Source organism: Phyllopteryx taeniolatus, chromosome 11 (assembly GCF_024500385.1).
Source record: "Phyllopteryx taeniolatus isolate TA_2022b chromosome 11, UOR_Ptae_1.2, whole genome shotgun sequence".
In the NCBI taxonomy this organism is placed as follows: domain Eukaryota; kingdom Metazoa; phylum Chordata; class Actinopteri; order Syngnathiformes; family Syngnathidae; genus Phyllopteryx; species Phyllopteryx taeniolatus.
In genome coordinates this window covers 24,112,062-24,133,473 of record NC_084512.1, presented here as the reverse complement: position 1 = coordinate 24,133,473, position 21,412 = coordinate 24,112,062, and the positions used below count along the sequence as shown (strand labels likewise).

The following is a 21,412-nucleotide window of genomic DNA, read 5'->3' as shown; positions in this document are numbered from 1 at the left end:
GACATACAAGTTTTATTCGTCCTGTGACCACGCCCGTTACTCAAATCATATTTTTCCATTGAAATGAATGGCAATGTCATAAATCCATTCCAGCCCCAACCCCCACCCCCCCCCCCCCAAAAAAATATATATATTTTTTGTAATGTGTATTTTAATGAGGAAAAATAGCAATCTATAATATTTGACGTTGTAAAAACATACCGTAATGACATAATTAAACAGAATGTAAGTCACATGTTATGCTTCAATTCAATGGACATTGCGCTGCTCCTTCTGTTGTGTGCAACCTGGCCACCTGGGGGCAGTATTATGCAGACTTACGGCTATAAATGAAGACAGAGAAGACGTTACCACCCATCAGTTGTAATATTAGTTGTTCTTCGCGGTGGATAAAGGATATATGCCTGCGAGTATTGTTATATTATCAGTCTACATGTGTTGCTACAAAATTTGTGTTCAAGTAGGGTAAAGGCTTATAGCACTGCCGCATTTTATTCGTTAACACAGCTATGGCATTTCCAGTTCTGTATTAGCATTAGCATTGAGCTAGCGGACTTAAAGGCTAAACTATGTGGTTGTTTTAAATCCACGATGTATAATCCTTTGTTGTGACGCGACTTGAGTCACTGCCAACACACAGCGCTCGTATCTCAAGTTGGCGCTCGCATGTCAAAGCGAAAATTTGGCCAAAACTCGGGAAGTCGAGTTCATTTTATCGTTTTTTTTTTCTTCCACAGCAATTTGGTCAAGCTTTGGTCAAAATTGGAGCAGTTTTGTGACGTTAGCGGTTCCACTCTTTATGATTTGTAGCATCATTATTAGTACATGCGTGTACATTATGACGTAGTTTCTGCTCTCCACATGGGAGCTTTCTTCTCATTACTTTCCACATGACTTTTTTTGTTTGTTTTTTTTTTTTTTTGTTCCTCCCTGATCTTTCTCGTGTTTATAGACCCGATTGAACATGACAACAAATGATGCGACCTGCTGAAACTCTGCTGTCTTTTTTTTCTTTTTTTTTTCTTCCTCCACAGTGACTGACTAACATAATGAAAATGTGACACGCCCGTAATTACAGTGAAGGTTCGCGGTGAAAACACCCAGACAGTGGGAAGGTATACGCGCAGTCAAAACAAAAAAATAATACAAGGGACATTTCAATAAAAACAGAAATAAAGTAATCCAATGGAATAAAATAGATGTACAGTATATATTATAAATTGAATCAAATATATTCAAATAATACAAAACATAAAAAACATGGGAAAATCCAAAGGGGAAAAAAAACCAAATCAAATAGCAAAAGTAAATAGCATTTACAATTTCATAGTAAAATAGAACAGAATACACGCACAGTATGTATTATTACTGTATTATACTATAATGAATAAAAATGCAAAGTCCAACATTGAAAACAATTAAATAGGACTAAAAATAGAAAACAAATCAAAAAACATTGAATCTAAATAATACAATAGAATAGAAAATATATAAAAAGTAACTCCCTATTTTTAAGTGCTTGTAATTCAAGAAATGAACATGAGAAGAAAGTCGATTGCATATTGTATTGTATTGTATCGTATGGATTTAAAATTCCATATGGCCGCCAGCATTAGCCACCAGTTTCTCAAGCCGCCTGATTTCACAAGGAATGTGAACGGTGGAATGTTTTTGGGTTTGGTTGGAAATTTGAAACTAAATAATCAATCTGAATATCAAAAATATGACAACATATGAATAAATACGAAGTATTGTAAAACAGGGAGTTACTGTTCAATCACCCTGTATATTAAACTATAATTAATAATACAAACAGATCAATGCAGAATGGAAATGAAAAAATTCAATGATAAATTCAAATTCATACTATTGAATCGAATAAATGTACATTATACATTTTATGATTCGTATTACAATTAAAATATTTGAAAAATCAATTCAAATTAAAAACAGTAGAATAGAATAGACATACGGTATACATTATCACTATGTATATCATATTATAATTATTACTATTCCTAAATAATTACATAAAAATGGGAAAAGCCAAACAAATCATTTAAAGAGTGAAATACATTAAGATTAATATGAAATAATACAATCGAACAGCTGCATATACTGGAACTATTACTCTGTAACGGATAAGAAATAATTTTTACAAAAATTGAAAATCCGCACTAAAGTAACAGTAAACAAACACTGTCAAATACAATACACATTTCAATTCAATAACGCAATGGAATAGACTTAGAGTAAACTCAACAGCAAAGGTTGATTTAGACTGCAATGTCATCATAATATAGCCAGCCATACGTCATAAGAGTGTCATAACAAAATATGAATAAAGCTGTAAAGGGAGATCGCAATTGTAGCAAATAAGAGCACGAACGACTTAGCTGTCATTCTTTCCGGCTTTCTCACAATCAAACGTCTTCAGGTAGTTGAAGATGATTCCGTCCGGTCGACCGAGCGAGTTGTCACGTGGTCTCTTTCAGACGATTACACAGCAACATGACCAACGGATTTCGTAGATTATTCAATAATTGCCATAGAAAATGAATATACAAAATAGATGTCCTCTTGTTTGTGGGGTTTTTTTTTTATTTTTTTTAATTGTATTTTTGACAACAAGCCTGCTAGTCAAGGAGATTCCGGAATCCCGAAGTGTCATTGCCGAGTCAGCAGGGGTTTCCAGTTGTGTTGCGTCGTTGGAACGGACCAATAGCAGCCGTCTCTTGGGGACCCCGACTCGCCGCCAATCGACAATCGCTGGTCAGGGGCCCTGCGCGGGGGATTCCCGACACATCGTCGCTGCAGCAGCTAAACTGATTTGTCATTGATATGGACCGGTTTATGCCATTTCTCAGGTTCCCCTCCTAGCCATTAGCTAGCAAGTTAGTAAGGGGGCCTACGGGGGGGATTCCCTACAGGTTGCAGTGTCGAAACAGTGCCCTTGTTTTTGTCACCGAGATGGGCCATTGTCAGCCATCTTGCGGCGTCGCTGGTGTTTGCGCTTCCGTGCTTTGTGTCGAGCCCGTGACGTAAATCCGCACTTGTAAGATTGCAAAGTGACATCATTGACTCTCTCTCCGTGGTATTACGACAACAACAAAAAGACAGTATCTGTCTAGAAGAAAGAGTATTTTTACAGGATTAGTGTTTGAGTGTAATCTGGATTAAAGTGGGCCTGACCGTGCGTCACTGCTCTTTAGAAATCACTCTTTTAATTCATTAAACCGCTCACGTTGACCCGCGGGGGCCGCGCGACACTGCGCCCGCGACGCAATGTTCACACCAAACAGCTTACCCGCGCGCACTCGCACACACAAATTGCAAAAAACAACACATCAAAACATGTAAAATACAAAAACAAAGACATATACACACAACACTCACGCACACACAAAGACAAACTCAAACTGAAACACACACACAAACACACACCAAACAAAAACACGTACACAAAATGCGACACACACACACACAGGGCACAAAAATACACAACCAAAAAGACAAAAAAGATGAAAACACACGTATGTGTAAAAATGTACTCTGTATACGTAAAGACGAGACGAACGCGTCGTCTTTACATACATGGATCTGTCGATTGTGCGGATTTGTGGCGTTTTGCGGTGACTCGTCTTCCCTTGCGTCCCGTTTTGGGCCTCACGAAAGAAACGTCACCGCCTTGGTCACACTTGTTCTGACATTTGCTTACGTTGTTGCAACGCAGAAGCGAAAGGATTGCGGCAAGTTCCGCCGCCGCCCGTGGAAAACTCACCGCCCGGTACGGCGGGAATTTGTCTGACACGGACCACGTGACCATCGTGCGCTTCTGTGCGTGAAATCCAGCTGACGGGCACACACACAGCTTCATTGTGTAACCATTCATGGTTATTTCCGACGTCGGCGTTTGGCTGCGGTGCTTTTTTGGGATTGTGCACAAGATTACGAGGCCATCTTGAATCTCCTGAGCTTTGCTTTCAAATCAGGATAGAGCAGAAATGACACAAAAAACGACACCAAAAACAAAATAGGAAGTTGATCCTGCCTCAGCACAGACTTGTTTACCTCTGTGCGTGTGCGTGTGCGTGTGCAACATATAGTGTTTGCATGAAGGCGTCATCAATGATTGTACACGTGCGTCTCACGTTTGTGTCTGCTTTTGCCAAAATATACAAAAGTGTCCTGACGCACCTCAAAAGCGAATCGACGGCACCGTTAAATCTTTATAACTGCCAATAGATGGCAGTTGACGGCACCAAAGCACTACTTTTCTAATTTAAAAAAAAAAAAATTTTTTAAATGACTTCGGTCTGTCCAAAAGAAGATCCTCCCCTAAATTCAACATAGTTCCTTGGCACCAAGATGCCACAAGATGACGCCAAAACACAACTTTTCTATTAGACACGACCATGGTCCGTCTCATCGAAGCTCCTACCCTCACTTCAACATAGTTCCTTGGCACCAAGACGCCACAAGATGGCGCCAAACCACTACTTTGTTACTAGACAGGGCTTTGGCCCAATCTCGCAGGGGTGGCAAAAAAACATAAAAAATACTCCCACTCTCTGCTTAAGAAGAAGTCCAAACACTTGTAGAAAACAAGACTAACATCAACTTTTGCAATTCAAGTAAAACAGTGTTGCACGGAGAAACTTTTAAAGGTCCATTCATCGGAATTCAAAGACACCCGACTTTTTCAAATCTATTCGTTTTTATTTTCTACCTCAGTTGTCAGTGTTCTTTTGTGTCCGAGTAAATTTGCATTCGTGTGCGAATGTGCGTGTGTGTATTTCGCCTAAGCTTTCCACTTACAGAATGTTCGCCAAGGGAAATAAATGTGATTGCGATTATCGACGCTGACCAATGTAACGGGTCGCCTAAAAATAGAACTCCAAAATGTTGATCCCCTGTTTGATTTCTTTCTTTCTTTATTTCCCCGGCGGGATTGGCTGGATTTAACGTGTCCTACGTCACACAAAGACCCGAGAGGAAAGGACAACGTTGCTTGGAGGCGGCTCGGGCAAAAGGGCTCAAGCCGCTTCAAAGCGTGACGTCTCTTATGTCCAATGTCCTTTTTTGCCCGTCTTCTGATGATGCACAACAACACGCTGTGATCACGTATTGGGACAAAAGCCTTTTTGGGGCCCGGCTTAATTGAGTAACTAAAGCAAAGCAAAGTGTGAAAAAAGCCTACTAGATCTTCTGAACTTTATGTGGGGTTAGTGAGAGGCGTTGTAAACGGTGGCAGTTGTGTACTGACTCCCATTTAACAAGCGTTTGAATGAAATTGATTAAATCTGAATAGAGCCACATCCACGGTTATAAGAGGGTGTGCACACTTGCGCAACCGCATTATCTCAGTTGTTTATCTCTACTTCCCCTCTCAAATGATTATGATTATTTTGTATTATTATTATTTAAATGAATGAATGGTGGCATTAATGCTTGAAATGATTTTGGTCTTATTTTGTTATATCACTAAAGCCGGGCATTTGAACAGGGGTGTGTAAACTTTTTCTATCCACTGAATGTAAATACGTTATATAAGAGAAGAGATATATTGAATTAAACTAACCATCTCACACATCTCACGATAAGGCAGTTAAACTATACGTCTGCTAGTAAATCAATGAAGAAAGGGAATTATTATAAATTGTAATTAATTCGAATTCAACACAAATATATCAACAGTAATATAGCATTGTTTTTTTTCCCTTGTAAGGTACCATTAATATATGAACTATACATTTCTACGAAAGGGCAACATTCACAGATGCACTGTGATCAAGAAATGTTGTATAATTATGCAGACAAATGTTTGGTTAAGGGACGACCTCTATTGGTCAAATGGAAATAAATCCACAAGAAAAGACGCTCACAGGTCCACCTTTGTAATTACATGACTACATTATTTACTGAAAAGGTGGTTTTTTTGTTTATATATATATATATATATACGTTATCTTGATATTGAAGTTTCATTTAGTAAACATCTCAAAAGGGATTCCTGGGTACCACATTGTTTAAAAACAAAAAGAAACAAGTCTTGACCACTTCCTTTTGTTTCCAATAGATGTCAGTGTTTCTCCTTTCATTTTTTATTGTTTATTTTTTTTATTTTTTATTCTAGCGCCGAATTAAACGAACCAAGGCTGGATTTGAAATCTGAGCTTTACATCTTCCGCACTACTGTAAACTACATATTGCTTAACTGAGTACCTTTTTGAAAGCAAAGTACATTTATGGGTAAATTGAGACGAGATCATCATTTTTTTTCAGTATTTATCATTTGAATGACATTTTTGTTTGGTGGCGTCCTGTGAGAATTATTTGTGTATTTTTTTTCCTCATGTGAAATATGTGTTTTGCCTCAATCAAAATTGAGAAACTGTATTTGATGGGAGTAATTCACAAATGCAGTGTATAATGCTGAAGCTTCAATTCCGTCAGTTAGTTTTTGGGTGAAGTACTCCAAAGTAAACTAACATTTCATAAAACACTTAGGAGAGGCTGCTTAAAAGTTTGCTTTTTAAAGAAAAATCTTATTTTTTTTTTTTTAATGAACCAGAAATAAACTGGATCACACTTTTAAAGTTAATAAATGTATAGTATACTGGTTTATTTTTCTTACATATATTTATATATATATAGTAGACCTAGATAAGGGGTTTTAGAACTGTTTACAACACCAAAAAATACTAAATAAACAAATACTGCACCACCATATTAACCAACATTAAAATAAAATACATTAGTATAATAGACTCATGTCTTCATCAGAAATGAGATTTTGATTCCGAAAGGTATATGTAATATTATTTTACACAACGGTAATAATATATGGGAAGGGGAAAAAAACTGTACTTAAATCGACATTGAGTGCACTTCTTTGAAGTACCACTAGAGGGAGCCAGCGTATCACTTAGTGGCGAGCAGAGAGTCACGACATTTGCAGCATCCCGCAATGTTGAGAAAAATGAAGGTTGTTTTTTTTTTTTTTTTAATATACTCATTATCATTCCTTTAAGGAAATATTCAAAAACGAATGATCAACAATCAAGATTATTATTATTGATCGTGTGGTTTCCCCTCAGCAAATATAAATATAAATATATCACATCATATCATTACGTGTACACAATTGCCCCTGAGTTTCATTGTTTTTATCTACAGTACGTTACAAAAGTTTGGACACTAAAACGCTCCGGAATGACAAAGCCAAACTTTTATACAATTTCGATAGATTTAACAATACAACTGAATTTGAAATCACACGTCACGGAAACCAGGGACGACCAAATATATTTATTGTTCAATTTATGTGAGAAGCGTTTGGGGGAGGTGATGCTTGTAATAACTGTAAAAAATAAAAAAATAAAAATTGAAAAAGTGTGGGGGAGGGGGTGAATAAATGCAACTTTGCAATGATTTTAATGAAGAAATACACTTAGCAAAAAAAAAAACACTTTACAGAATCTCTGGAGTGTTATCTCTATGTGAGTGCGTGTGCGTGTGCGTGTGTGTGTGTGTGTGTGTGTGTGTGTGTGCGTGTGTTTGCTGAGCATAAAAGGAGCGTGCGTCACTCGCTTCTGCAGATGGGAGGTGAGCTTTGTCGGGATTCAACAAGCTTTCCATTTCCAGAGCGTGTCTCGCTCGGTGTGTCTTCTTAAGAAAAGAAAAGAAAAGAAAAGAAAAGAAAAGAGGAAGAGGAAGAGGAAGAGGGGGGGAGTGGAACGATGCCTGGGGGGGGAAAGTGAGCGGAGGAGGAAGAGGAGGATGGCGGTAGAGAAGAAGTTCGGTGTCGAGATGGTGAAGCAAAAAGGGAGCCTGTAAAGTCCGAAGTGATCGTCCGTTGAGCGCACACGTTGAAAGCGAGGAGAAGGAAGGAAGGAAGGAAGGAAGGAAGGAAGAAGAGAAATGGAGCCGGAGGCGAGCGCGGGGCCAGAAGCCCCCAATTTGGCGCAGACGGCCGCCTCCAAACTCAGCCAGATGGGCGACAGGAGCAAGCGGCTGGGCAGCGCCATGCGGGAGCCGGCTCGGCAGAGGCGCATCATCCTGGTCATCGTGTGCGTGGTTCTGCTCCTGGACAACATGCTCTACATGGTCATCGTGCCCATCGTCCCGGACTACCTGGAGGGGCTGCAGGAGTCGGCGGAGCGCGCGCAAGTCTCGCCCCCTCCCGCCGGCAACGACACGCGGCGGCGAGAGCCCGCCGGGGCCAACTTCGACTTGCAGATCGGAGTGCTGTTCGCCTCCAAAGCCGTCGTGCAGCTGCTGGTCAACCCGCTGAGCGGCACCTTCATCGACCGGGTGGGCTACGACATCCCGCTGGTGATCGGCCTGAGCATCATGTTCCTGTCCACGCTGGTGTTCGCCTTGGCGGAGAACTACGCGACGCTGCTGGTGGCGCGCGGCATGCAGGGCATCGGCTCGGCCTTCGCCGACACGTCGGGCATCGCGCTCATCGCCGACCGCTACCCGGAGGAGGCCGAGCGCAGCCGCTCGCTGGGCATCGCGCTGGCCTTCATCTCCTTCGGGAGTCTGGCGGCGCCCCCCTTCGGCGGGATCTTGTACCAGTTCGCCGGCAAGCGGGTGCCCTTCCTCATCCTGGCCGCCGTGTGCCTGGCCGACGGGGCCCTGTGCCTGGCGGTGCTCAAGCCCTTCTCCCAGCGCGAGCGGGCCAACATGCCGGTGGGCACGCCCATCTGGCGGCTCATGACCGACCCGTACATCGCGGTGGTGGCCGGGGCGCTGACCATCTGCAACATCCCGCTGGCCTTCCTGGAGCCCACCATCGCCAAGTGGATGGAGGACACCATGCACTCCAGCCAGTGGCAGATGGGCATGACGTGGTTCCCCGCCTTCTTCCCGCACGTGCTGGGGGTCTTCCTGACGGTCAAGCTGGCCGCCAAGTACCCGCACCTGCAGTGGTTCTACGGGGCCGTGGGCATGGTGCTGATCGGGGCCAGCTCGTGCACGGTGCCGGCGTGCAAGAACTTCGGCGAGCTCATGGTGCCGCTGTGCGGGATCTGCTTCGGCATCGCCTTCGTGGACACGGCGCTGCTGCCCACGCTGGCCTTCCTGGTGGACGTGCGCCACGTGTCCGTCTACGGCAGCGTGTACGCCATCGCGGACATCTCCTACTGCGTGGCCTACGCCACGGGGCCCGTGGTGGCCGGCAAGATCGTGCACGACCTGGGCTTCGCGCAGCTCAACCTGGCCATGGGCCTGGCCAACGTGCTGTACGCGCCCGCGCTGCTGCTGCTCAAGAACGTGGCCCGCATGAGGCCGTCGTACTCGGAGAGGAACATGCTGCTGGAGGACGGCGCCGCGGGACTCTACGACGCCGTCAAGATGGAGCAGAAGCAGAAGAAGAGGAAAGGCCCGTGCGCCGCCGCGGACCGCGACGGCATCGAGACCTTCGCGGGCCGCTCCTTCTCCCAGGAGGAATCCTCGGGTGGCGAGGGCGCCTGAAGCCACGGCCAACGAGCCCCTCCGTTGTTTTTTCCCCTCCAAAATAACTGCTTAATATCGGTGGTTCTCAAACTTGAAACCTAAAAAAAAAAAAAACAACAACATACGCTAATACTCTCCATGTACCACCATCACAACAACATCATGAAAAAAAAAAAATAGATTTGATTGTAACCCGATGCGCAGTTTGAACATTTAACACTGCTCTCAAATAGAGCACAATTTAATTTAAAAAAACATATATGTATTGCACATTTAAGGGAAATGGTATTTCAAAGTGAAATACAACTGGACTGTACTTAACGAGCGCACGATGCTGGATTTAAATAGTTTAGGCCACTGTAATATTATGCGCAGTTTGAACATTTAATTCAGCAATTCTTCACTTACCACTAGAGGGAGCCTCCGTACAACTTTGAGAATCACCGACCGATATTAAGAGTCTGAGCAATTCATTGTGTTCCACATCGTAGTTAGGGTTGACCCCGCAGGGCTGTTATGACTGTGGGGGGAAAAACAAAAAAAACATATACACTGAACCCCGCAAATTCCTAGTTTGGCGTTGAAAAGTTCCAGGATTTTTTTTTTTTTCCTTTTCAGGAAACATATCCGCCATTATTCGACGAAAAACCCACCAGTTTTGACTGGCATCTTGGTGTCAAGCAACTATGATCAAGTGAGTTGAGGAGCTTCATTCGGGCAAAAGTAGTGCTTTGCTGCCATCCTGTGGCATCGATAGGCAATTCTTATATCATTTTTGCTGTTTGAGGCAAGGCTCAGTGCCAACGGCGAGTGAACGACGAGCTTTCACTGCAGTCGCCTCATCATGTTAATTAGAATTGTCAAACAATGAGACCTCCATTTTTGTGGACTTTCTGCAACTCCTGCTAACAACCCAGGTTAAACTGAGCTCCTCCTTGACAGCGGTATCACTTCAATTGACTTCCTTGACACCAATGACTAGCTTCCGATTCGCCGGGGATTTGGCGAATGTGCTGAAAATATGCAGCGACAGTGTTCCAACCGATAGCCGAGGATAGAAAGAAAGAGAAAAACAAACAACGCAAATCGGTGAAAGGGCGCAGTTCGCTGGACTTAGTTTTAAGTTCAAGTGTGTCCTTCCAGCTTCCGCTTTTTGCAGTAGAAAGGAGCCATGCAGTCAGTGGAGTGGCCTTTTCAAAAACAAATTTAACAAAATGAAAAAGTGATTGTATCCATTTACATTTCGGGGATTATATGTGTTTGTACATTTCAGTACACACTTGCGGTCAGTTTGCCTTTGAGTTGCACCGCTACGAACTCGCTAGTTATGCAAAAATAATCAATGTGTCCCTGAATATCTTTATTCTTTGCTTTCTTTCTGTTTTTGACGATGCAACGCCTCGACGTACGAGCTGCTCCTGTACGTACGTGCGTATTGGTGTACAGACATGAAGTGGACATTACGGTACGTCTCCAAACCGGGTTTCCCAACCTTTATGGCGCCAAGGCGCGCATTTGAAATTGGAAAAAAAGGTCGCGGCACACCACTGAACAAAAATCATAAAAAAAGTACACATCGTCGCTGTCGGCCGGAATCCTCGCATCGAGTTATTATCGGGTTAGTATGATAGCTAACGCTACTGATGATGGTTTGCTTGTAATTAGCTAACGACTGGATGAAAAAAGTAGTTTATGTACAATGAAAAAAAAGTACTTCATTTTCGCTTGCGAATGATTAAAATGTGGTAAACTGATGTAATTGCCCCGCGTTTCCTCGAAAACAATCAAACAAAATCTTACTTTAACATATTTGAGTGATGGACAACCCTTGTACATGTTCCAATAGTAAAGAAAGTAAGATCAATGTCAAGAAAAAGAATTGTTTTCAGTGTAACATGGCTTGGTGATTGTGTACATGCTAGATTCATGGCGTTGGTGCTTTATGACAATGTTTCAATGTTTCGCAACCTTCATTTTCCAAAAATGAAATAAAAATGTCACTAAAAGTAGGGATACGCAAACGATGATAATCCAGTCTCAATTTTCCCGCAAAGCGACTTTGTGGGAAATCCGGACCTGTTTAATTGAACATATAGTTTGAGAATTTGTCATTTTCTGCAAATAAACACAAAATGACAATATTTGTATTCATAATGTGCTACTTATGTTGTCAGACGTTTCGAGACCAAAACTAAAATGTATATTGTACTAAAACATACAAATTACAAAATCAGACAATTCAATTTGCAGTGGTCTCAGAGCTGAATATATTCAATCTCGGGCAGAATTCAATGGGAGATGCAATATAAACTTGAGGCCCATTACAAAGCCAGTTGGAAAAAAAAGGCTGAAAAGAATTCTAATTTCATCATAATCAATTAAGAAAATGGAATGGGCACAAAAGGTCAAATGTATGCATGTAATTGTGTAAAAAAAAAAAGGGATGTGCGGTCCAAATGAGTCCACGCGCGCACGATTCTGCAAGACTTAAGTGACATGGTGATGGCGGAGTGAAGGAGTGAGGCGGCGAATAAAAGTTGCCGGCGAATCGCCGGACTTCAGGGAGGAGCCTTGGCAGCGGCAGCCAATCCCCCCCCCCCTCTTCGCCCATCACCCACCTCGTCAGCATCTCTGCGGAACCACGGCGAATAATAGTTGAGCGTCTTCTCGGTCACGTCTTTGGATGAAGGATGCAAATCGGACCTCTCACCGGACTCCGAGGGCGACGGAGCGGCTTTTGAGCGCTTGCAGGTGAGCCAACTGTCCATCCACCATGAGATTTCAGTGTTTTGGATTATGGTTGAGGTGGAGATTTCCCATGCCGCGCTAGATCCTGAATGCGGCATTTGGGATAAACAGGTGTCAGTCATTCCTAACAGCAAAATGTCCATTTGTGTTTTAGAGACAGATAGATTATCAGAAGCGTGGGAAGTAGACGGAAGAAGATAAATGAAGAGATATCACCCAAATTTGACAAAATCAGAAACATTCAACCCCTAAAACTGAAATGATTTTCTTAATTGGGAAATAATAATGTTTTACCACATATATTGTACATAACAGTACAATTGAAAATGTATACACAGTAAACAGAACAAGAATTCATATTCATCTGCGCTAAAAATATCATTTGGATTAAAGAAGTTCTACACATAGTTGTGTTAACCATTATAGAAACTTTTTTATAACTGTATTACTTAAAATTGAAATTATTATTACGATGATGATGAACATTATGATTATGATTATTAGTAGGCGTAAAATACAGTTCTGATATTGCATATTTTAATTATTATGAATGTATTCTCATCTAATATCTAATATACTGTTTTATAGTTTTGAAATCCTTATTATTATTATTATTATTATGCCTGAAAACAGTGATTTATTTTGGACTGTGATAACATGTAGGAAATGTCTGACTTCAAAAAACTATCAGCATCCATGACACTGTACGAGCGCCAGTCAGCCATTTTCTCTTTATTTGTCAATAAAAGGGAATCGACTGCTCCTGCGCACCGGCAACATGTCGCTTCGCAAGAGCGAGTCCTCCAAAGATTGCAATGCCACTGACGTAAAGATCTTATTCTATCATTTCGCACGTCACGTCGCATTTGCGCATGGGGTCATTTTTTCCGTGACTGAATTCCACCCCGCTTGTCCAGGGTGCGCCAAAACTGCCGCTGCCCGTGTTGAAGGACACATTGGACACCTACCTGAGATGTGTGAAACACCTGCTCGCTGACGAGCACTTCCGAAAAACCCAGGAGGCGGTGAAGCGCTTCGGCGCCCCCGGAGGTTTGGGGGAGCTACTGCACTGCAAACTGCTGGAGAGGAGGGAGAAAAAGGCCAACTGGGTAAACGAGACACAATCGTTTTCTTTTACATACAGTACATTATTCAGCTTTAGCAACAAATAAGTTGTTGTGGTACCATTAGTTTAAATGCAGCACCGTGTTAAACATAACTTATTTGGTCATATAGGATTTACTTAACTGCAAAAGGTAGAGGGTTATTGGGGGGGCGGGGCGGGGGGGTACTTTGTACGTTACATTCAGACATGATACCTTAGCAGATAAAATATGAACGATATGAATTCTAATCAAAAAATATTACAGCTTTCTGTCCAACGACCTCACAAACTTTAAATGCCGGCTGAAATGTCAGCTTTACAGATGTCACCTTGTGGCTGTAGACTACAGTTGGCACAAGATGGGGAAAACATTTCATGAGGAAGTTCTTAAATTGTTAAATTAGCAAATGTTCAGTAGAAGTAGTCAATTGTCATTCTATTTGAGGTGCAACACCGACAACTAATTCAATTGGAGCAAATAAAATTGTCAGTGGAAATGACAGCTTTACAGATGCCATGTCTGCTATGGATCGTGTTGTGGTTGTCAAGCTACTGTCGAAACGATCGTATTAGAATTATATTACATTTTCACTCTATTTGAGGTGTAACACTCAAACGTGCTGAATTTCGTTTGAACAAATAAGAACAAAATAGTGTTTTCTTTAAAGAATTATTTGTGCGACAATTTCACTTGACGCGTGCAGGTGTACGACTACTGGTTGAACGACATGTACCTCAGCAACAGACTGGCGCTGCCGGTCAACTCCAGCCCCGCCATGGTGTTCCCGCTCCAGAATTTCACAGCTCCCATCGATTCTCTGAGGTGTGTGCGCCACTAACACGCGCACGCAGCAAATGATATCATCTGATATCATCTGATATCATCTGAAGCTTGCTCATGCGGACGATTTTTGGTTTTATTTTTTCTCTGCCTTGCAAGCAGCAGCTTGGCAGAATGTGAACAATTCTTCCAAAATGTGCCTTCAAGCTGTTTATTGCCACTCCTAATTGTAGTTTATTGTCATATTAGAAGAGAAAGTGACATGTTGTGTGTTCAAAACAACCACGCGACTTTGCCTTGTGAATTTCCGCTAGCTTAATACTAACAAACGATGCAAAACGCAACAGACAGGCTCACGGAAAGTTGCGGTAATACAACCCTCTAAGCGACGTAACATTTTTCCGTTCAGCTTCTTGTTAGACAACAGCAATTCAAGCAAAAAAGTACTGAAACATTGAACAGTTGGACATGTGTTCAAAAGTTCAGAAGCAGAATCATCGTTATTGGCCAAGTATGTTCAAAACACACGAGGAATTTGTCTCCGGTAGTTGAAGCCACTCAGCAAACCGCTATAAGAAAAATATCGAACACATAATTACAGAGAGTCATTAACCAATGTTAGGTGTCCAGCAGTGCGGCAATACTGACACAAAAAGTTGAAATGGGGTCAAATTCAGTGCATCTGTGAAGCTTTTAGAAATTTTACCCAAAAGCCCAATAGCCTTAACTTCTCAGGAGTAATGTACGTATGTATGGTCGCTTCGTGATTCCGTCGATATCTGTCGACCTAAATGTAATCCATCCGCACAATAAACCAGCATCGTTCAGTCAACTGAAGAGATCTTAGCGCGGTGTGCTGTTTCTTCGACTTTGCTGCAGGTTTGCTGCCAACTTGATCTCTGGAATTCTTGAGTACAAAAGTCTGCTTGATGCGTAAGTCTGAAAAGATTCAAACGCTGAACATAGGACGTCCATATACGGCTGACAACCATGCGGCCGGCTGTGTGCAGACATGCGTTACCTGCCGAGTACGCCCGAGGTCAACCTGCCGGAAGCCCACTTTGTATGGAGCAGTACTATCGGATCTTTAGCTCCCACCGCCTGCCGGGCCGGACGAGGGACACGCTTGTGGTGCGCGACGGTAGAGCGACGCCAGACCCAGAACACGTCATTGTGGCTTGTAAGAACCAGGTCAGATGGCAAAATCTTAACAGTTACACCGCAATCTCAACCACTTTCAGAATAGAACAAGTGAATTTCCCTTGTGGATGAATAAAGTACCTACAGTATCGACTGTACAGTTTCTAACTACCAAGCTATTGATCGCTCTATCTGGTTTGTTTCAAAAGGTGTCGACCTATGTTTTTGCTAGCAATATAGACCTGCGAGACTAAAGTAGTTTCTACTTCAATGTTCCACAAATAAAAATGTGCTCATTTGGTAGCAGCTTGGTATGCAATGTGAACTTGTTGTCAGTTTTTTGTGCTGGACGTGATGATCGATTTCCGGCATCTGAACGACCGAGACCTCCTGACCCAGCTGAAGAGGATTGCGAAAATGGCTGACAACCAAGACGAGCGCCAGCCGCCGATCGGTCTTCTCACCTCCGATGGCCGCACGGAGTGGGCGGAGGCTCGCGCCGAGCTCATAAGAGGTACTGAAATTCCCACAGGTGATGACGTGGCGGCTCCGTTGAGAATCGCTGCATTAGAAGAAATGCTCCTCGCTCTCTTGCAGAGTCGACCAACAGGGATTCTTTGGACCAGATGGAACGCTGCCTGTGTTTGGTCTGTCTGGACGACGGCAGCAAGGCCAAGCTGACCGACGCCGCTCGGGCCATGTCGATGCTGCACGGGGGAGGAGCGGCCGTGAGCGGGGGCAACCGGTGGTACGACAAGAGCATGCAGGTTCGTACGGAGAAAGTTGTTGTTACCCCTGTAATGCCACGGGTATGCTCACTGTAACGACTTGGTTTGGGGCCAAGAGGAGTGGAAGGTTTGTTGACCAACGTTGGAACTCTCAGGGCATCGAATCGATCGCAACTGGACAGTTCTGGTTGTTGTTCACCTCTCATTCGAGCAGGCTTCATCAGTTCATGCAACGAGGCTAGTTAGGACAGAAGTGCCTTGGGTTTTTGGTGTACGTCAATACATGTCGTTCGGTGGAAACTCCAGTACCTAACGACTCGTGTTGGCGGACAATGGCCTCTCTGCCATCTTGACGACTGTTGTTTTGCATTCCAAAAGAATGATCGGATTCGACGTTTGGGGCATGCCTCCAACTTTTCCCCCACCAAAAACCCAGCTTAGTGCTGTCCTAACTCAGCCTTGTTGCATGAATTGATGAAGCCTGCTCGGATGAGAGGCAAAACATCTTCTAAGACAACCAGAAGAGGCCACTTGCGATCAATTCAATGCCCTGAGAATGAAATGACCTCGTTGAATGAGAATATTCACAGGCAAACTTGGGATTGCTTGTGGAAGCTGCCGGTCTGCATCATTACCATTATCCAGGTTCCCTTGAGCAAAGAATAGGACCCCCAACACTACTGATTTCTGAAAAAGAAGACAAACCACTGTATTGATGCTGCAGTTACCTTAAAAGAAAAAAATCTAAGCTGCTGTTTCCATTTAAATATAGCCAAATCTGTTCCCTCACTATACCGAACCGACCAATGACCTTGCAACCTATGTTGGTCCCGAACTATGATTTTTGGTGTAGCGTTACACACTTCGTTTGACATTTATGCGAGTTGACCTCCATAATGTACCAGGTCCGCTCAAGAAGACCATCGCGATGACGTCGCGTTTAACACCCCTGATGATCTTCAATTTCATTGTACCTGATGCGATGACAACAAAGACATTCTTATTTTTATGTAGTGCTACTGTGTGCTTAGATTATGTGTGATGATAGGAGCAGTGCGTGAAACATGTAGCTTGTAGTTTGATTTGTAATGAATGAACATGCTACAGTAGGCACACGTAGGCCAAACATACACAATTGCACAAACCAGATGCTATGGATAGTTTATGAGGGCACCTCAGCGCTCCGCAAGAAGCAAGTCCAAGTTTCCATTCTTTGGTACCCAAGTTCTTATGGAGGCTGTCGCTCTGAAAACAAGGTCATTGTGCCAGTTTGTCGTAGGAGCTGACGGCTGCTGCGGAGTTGTGTGTGAGCATTCGGCGTTTGAAGGGATCGTTCTGGTGCAGTGCACGGAGTACCTTCTCAAATACATGTAGGTACTCAACTCTTAAGACTTGATCAAAAGCAATTTCAGAAAGTCAGACTTCAACTTTATAGCTGATGCCGACGTTGTGGCGCTATAGGATCCGCAGCCCTTCCGAGCCGGTCCGGGCTGCGAGTGTGACCGAGCTGCCAGCACCGCGACGACTCCGCTGGAAATGTACCCCGGCTGTCCATCAACTCCTCGCCTCATCTGTGGACAGACTCCACAGGTTTGGCTTTACACTTTCCATCAGGAAAAACCAAGGGCTAGTATAAGTAGTAGTAACTGCAGTTATTTGAGTTCATAGACGCTACTGGTCACGAACCGATGTAAAAGAGTTAACTGCTGAGCTCATCTGAACTCGGAAGCTAACCAAAACAGCAGCACCGAAGCACAGTCTCTCCAATTAATTTAAGTGTGGAGATCGTATGCTGTGACTGAGATCCCTGCGCAGTGCTAAAGATCCAGTTCCAGGAGAACTCTGACAAGAGACTGCTCCACAGTTTTGTGCGTCCATGTTTATGCTCCAGCGGGCTATGATGTGACTTATTAGTTCCTGTTAGAGTTCAAATGGAGACCTGGATAAGTGGAAAGATGACTTACTAATCAAGAACAAGCATAGCGCAAAGGCGTACACCGTGGTTGTTCAAAGAATACTTTGAGCTTCTCATTTGTACATGTCTAAGTTATGCCCCACTGTCTTCACTAAACATGGATTACCATTGTTTTCTCTTACCCTTTGTCAAAATCTGATTTAACCAATCAGGAACTATTCCTTCAACCACACACATAACAGTCTAAGTAAGAATGTACAGAAATGATTGGACATCTTCCATCAGTTCTGCCCAGTCTGACTCTGCTCTCGCCGTCTTACTGCATTTCTCCGTAACAATCCTTTTGATTTTGTTTGAAACTCTCTGTCCCCACTTACATCTCCCCCTCATCTACAACACCGCCACCTACTACTATTTGCAAAAATGCGGTCAATGCTTTGAGCTAACAGCAACACGTGTCTGCTGCAAAGGCTTGTGAGGAATCTCGACATGAACGTTCACAAGTTCCACCATTACGGGAAAGAATTGATCAAGAGGCTGAAAATGAGTCCAGATGCCTTCATTCAGGTGGCTCTTCAGCTGGCGTACTACAGGTAGGAGATAGCATAACGACGTCACGGGATATGCTGCCGTGCCTTCTTAACTGCATCTCTCTCTCTGTGAGCCCAGATGTCACGGCAGAGCAGTTTCCACCTATGAGAGCGCCTCCACACGTCGCTTTAAGGACGGCCGAGTGGACAACATTCGCTCGGCCACGCCGGAGGCCCTGGCCTTTGTTCGAGCAATGACCGACGGGAACGTGAGCGCATGTGTAAGCAGTTGGAAGTTAGACTAGAGATGCTTTCAGCCCTAGCGCTGTTTAGTCAGTTTTGATCGTTAGCTCGTTTAGCTTGTGGTGTGCGCATAGTAATCAACTGGACTCTCTGCAAAAGTTGAATCAATGCAACTGGACTCTTCTTGGAGGACATTTCATCTTTAATCCAAAATAAGAAGCCCTTTCTCAGTCACCCACGTTTAATCGAGGCCAAATAACTTTTGGATTAAAGGCAAAATGGACTTCAACGAAGTCTCCAATAATCCAAAAGACTTCTTTTGGATTCAAGGCGACCAAGAAGAGTCCAGTTGCCTCAAAGAGTCATCTGAATAAAGGCGCCTTTTGGATGAAGACCCAAGACCTTGATGACGGACTACACGGACAAACTGGACTGTCAACCTCGGTTTGGTAGGTTTTGTCTGAGCGTACCAAGTTTTGAGGGTTTGTTTGACCCTACTTAATGTTACAGTTCAAAACAAACTCAATGAAGTTTCGGTTCCAGTGAGAAAGTGATCCAACCCTGATTTGCTTCAAATAGCAAATGAACCAATCAGGTCTGACCGTGGACAGCATGACTGAGACGTAACTCAATGAAAAGATCTGGACGAGAAAATGTGAACTATAGCTGCAAAAGTAACCTTCCAACTCGTGCTTTAGGTGAATAATAGACCATAAATTGGCATTGATCCTTGTTTCCACCAGGATGCAAAGATGGAGTTGTTACAAGCCGCCATAGCAGCACAGACAAAGAATTCGACACTGGTAGCTATCAAATTCCTATCACTTGACTAATTCCTTGAATTAGTGTCACAAAGTAAACACAATGAATACATGGTGTCATTTCCCTTTTGCAGGCTCTCATGGGGCTGGCAATAGACAATCACCTACTGGGATTACGCGAGATGGCACAAGATCTGAAGATTGAGAAGCCGGAGATTTTTCAAGATGAGGCCTATCGTATCAGTAATGAGTTCATTCTCTCCACAAGTCAGGTACTGTTGAAATCTGGAAATAATCCATTGAAACAATCCTTCAATCGATGAGCCTGTCTCTCTTGTTTCAGGTACCCACCACTATTGAGATGTTCTGCTGTTACGGACCCGTGGTCCCGAATGGATACGGGGTGTGCTACAACCCTCAGTCGGACCATTTTGTCTTCTGCGTTTCCAGCTTTAGGGAGAGTCCCCACACGTGCTCGTCACAATTTGTCAAAAGTCTGGAGCGGGGCCTATTAAACATGAGGGATTTGTTTCACAAATGCAATCTGCGTGAGCCAAGACAGAGTCCTACCCTGGAGCGACCCTCGGAGATCCCGGCTGATCGGAGCAAGAACCAGGAAGCGCTGCCACTTGCTCTTGTGAAGACACTGAGCCAGACCGAACTGCAATCGGGAGGTAAAGCGTAAGAAATACTGGAGATGGTGCAATACAACTTGGAAGCATAACTTTTAAAAGCGTACGTGCCATAATAACTCTCGATATAGAAACATTACTACAGCGATACCGTTTTTCAAGTTGCGATGTAACTTGGTCGATATTTGTATTTTTTTTTTGCTGTCGTGCTGCAAGCCAATCGATCGTCCTGTGCCTCGTCCACTTGAACAAATGAAAGCCTCGCATCAAATAGACGCCTCCCGTCCGGAAAAGGGGCGGGGCCACTGAGTTGATCCGATCGCCTTTACGACAGCAACATCAAGCGCTCCAGTTTGATTCAAATGACCAAAACACACATCGGCATGGTCTTGCAGCCGTGCGGCCGAGTGCAAATTTAAAGAGACATCTTAATCTTATCAAAGTGCCTCAAACATTCCTTGTGGCTTTCTCACAAGTCCGGAGAGCGAAAAGCTGTCACGAACAAATTAGTGCTGCCTCCAACTGTCCTGCATTATTGATGGAAACCAAGAAGAAAATGACACACGCTAATGTAACATAAGACCCTTTTATATTCCATTACCATTGCGCAATAACACGGACACACTGTACCCATTCAGCAGTTTGGTAGCTCCGCCCATACACACGGTACAAACAAAGGCCGACTTCCAAACACCTCCGCAGTCGCGTAAACACCCACGGCGACTATTTGAGGAAATACAGGAATAAATCCGGTCTTTAGATGATATATTGTCACAGTTATTGGGCTGTAATAAAGGGCCAGTTGTTTTTCTGAAAACAATAAACAGAGGAAATTGGTATCGGTGCATTTCTAAAGTGCGGATAACAATAAATGGAATACTTTTGTCATTGAATTGTTTTTCACAAACAAAATCATTTTAGTTTTTTTGTTATAAGGCCAAGAGTAAATGTATAATTAATCAGTATTTCCCCCAAAATGTACATCACTGCTTTTATGTTAGGACTGTACTGTGTCGTGTCTGTGAATCAAATCTATTTATTTTTGTATATAAGGCCGAGTTTACATGTGCAGTTGAAAACAAAAGTCTGTGATCACTGTTCTAATGTGTATTTTATGTATAATAATAAATGATGGACTTAAGATTGTACTTGCTGTTCATATTAGCTGGTGTATGGTCATAAATAAATAAACACATCATTGTACCGGCATTACCAGATAACTAGCAACCCTTTACTGCTCAGTGACTGTTTTGTTTTTCTGTCTCCAGAGTGTTCTCTGTCAATCGACCGTCTGTTGTCGTACTCGAGCGGCTCCAACGACCGGAGACAAATTCCTTGTGTGTGTTTTTAGACATACTTTGCAACTA

The 21,412-nt window shown here is 43.2% G+C and overlaps 2 protein-coding genes and 1 long non-coding RNA gene across 7 annotated transcripts; 2 read left to right on the top strand and 1 right to left on the bottom strand.

Annotated features, from left to right (window-relative positions):
• Window positions 1–6,062: 6,062 nt before the first annotated feature.
• Window positions 6,063–11,603, top strand: slc18a3a (solute carrier family 18 member 3a). Its single transcript, XM_061790770.1, has one exon. The coding sequence runs from the start codon at window positions 7,924–7,926 to the stop codon at window positions 9,478–9,480; it is 1,557 nt and encodes a 518-aa protein (XP_061646754.1). The 5' UTR covers window positions 6,063–7,923; the 3' UTR covers window positions 9,481–11,603.
• A 468-nt stretch (window positions 11,604–12,071) lies between these two features.
• Window positions 12,072–21,331, top strand: chata (choline O-acetyltransferase a). 5 transcript variants are annotated; one of them, XM_061790764.1, is made up of 15 exons: window positions 12,072–12,213; window positions 12,960–13,036; window positions 13,128–13,319; window positions 14,020–14,138; window positions 14,976–15,029; window positions 15,107–15,287; window positions 15,573–15,750; window positions 15,834–16,003; window positions 17,234–17,334; window positions 17,426–17,554; window positions 18,350–18,472; window positions 18,549–18,690; window positions 19,396–19,455; window positions 19,548–19,685; window positions 19,757–21,331. In XM_061790764.1, exons 2-15 carry the CDS (start codon window positions 12,989–12,991, stop codon window positions 20,096–20,098), a joined length of 1,977 nt encoding a protein of 658 aa, XP_061646748.1. In that variant the 5' UTR covers window positions 12,072–12,213; window positions 12,960–12,988; the 3' UTR covers window positions 20,099–21,331. The 5 variants fall into 5 exon arrangements, with proteins under 5 accessions (XP_061646748.1, XP_061646752.1, XP_061646753.1 ...); XM_061790768.1 differs by having other exon boundaries at window positions 19,864–19,992; XM_061790769.1 differs by lacking the exon at window positions 19,757–21,331 and adding an exon at window positions 18,983–19,101.
• Window positions 15,799–20,075, bottom strand: LOC133486110 (uncharacterized). Its single transcript, XR_009790920.1, has 3 exons — window positions 19,984–20,075; window positions 16,056–16,651; window positions 15,799–15,943 (listed from the first exon to the last, which is right to left on the bottom strand). It is a non-coding gene; the product is annotated as an uncharacterized LOC133486110 (long non-coding RNA).
• Window positions 21,332–21,412: the final 81 nt, after the last annotated feature.

What these genes read in the sequence shown, in the direction of transcription:
- slc18a3a (XM_061790770.1), top strand. Translation starts at nt 7,924, where the DNA reads ATGGAGCCGGAGGCGAGCGCGGGGCCAGAAGCCCCCAATTTGGCGCAG.
- chata (XM_061790764.1), top strand. Translation starts at nt 12,989, where the DNA reads ATGTCGCTTCGCAAGAGCGAGTCCTCCAAAGATTGCAATGCCACTGAC. An exon ending in GAGTACCTTCTCAAATACAT is followed by an intron (nt 17,335 to 17,425) that starts GTAGGTACTCAA and finishes GTGGCGCTATAG; the next exon opens with GATCCGCAGCCCTTCCGAGC. An exon ending in TCTGTGGACAGACTCCACAG is followed by an intron (nt 17,555 to 18,349) that starts GTTTGGCTTTAC and finishes TCTGCTGCAAAG; the next exon opens with GCTTGTGAGGAATCTCGACA.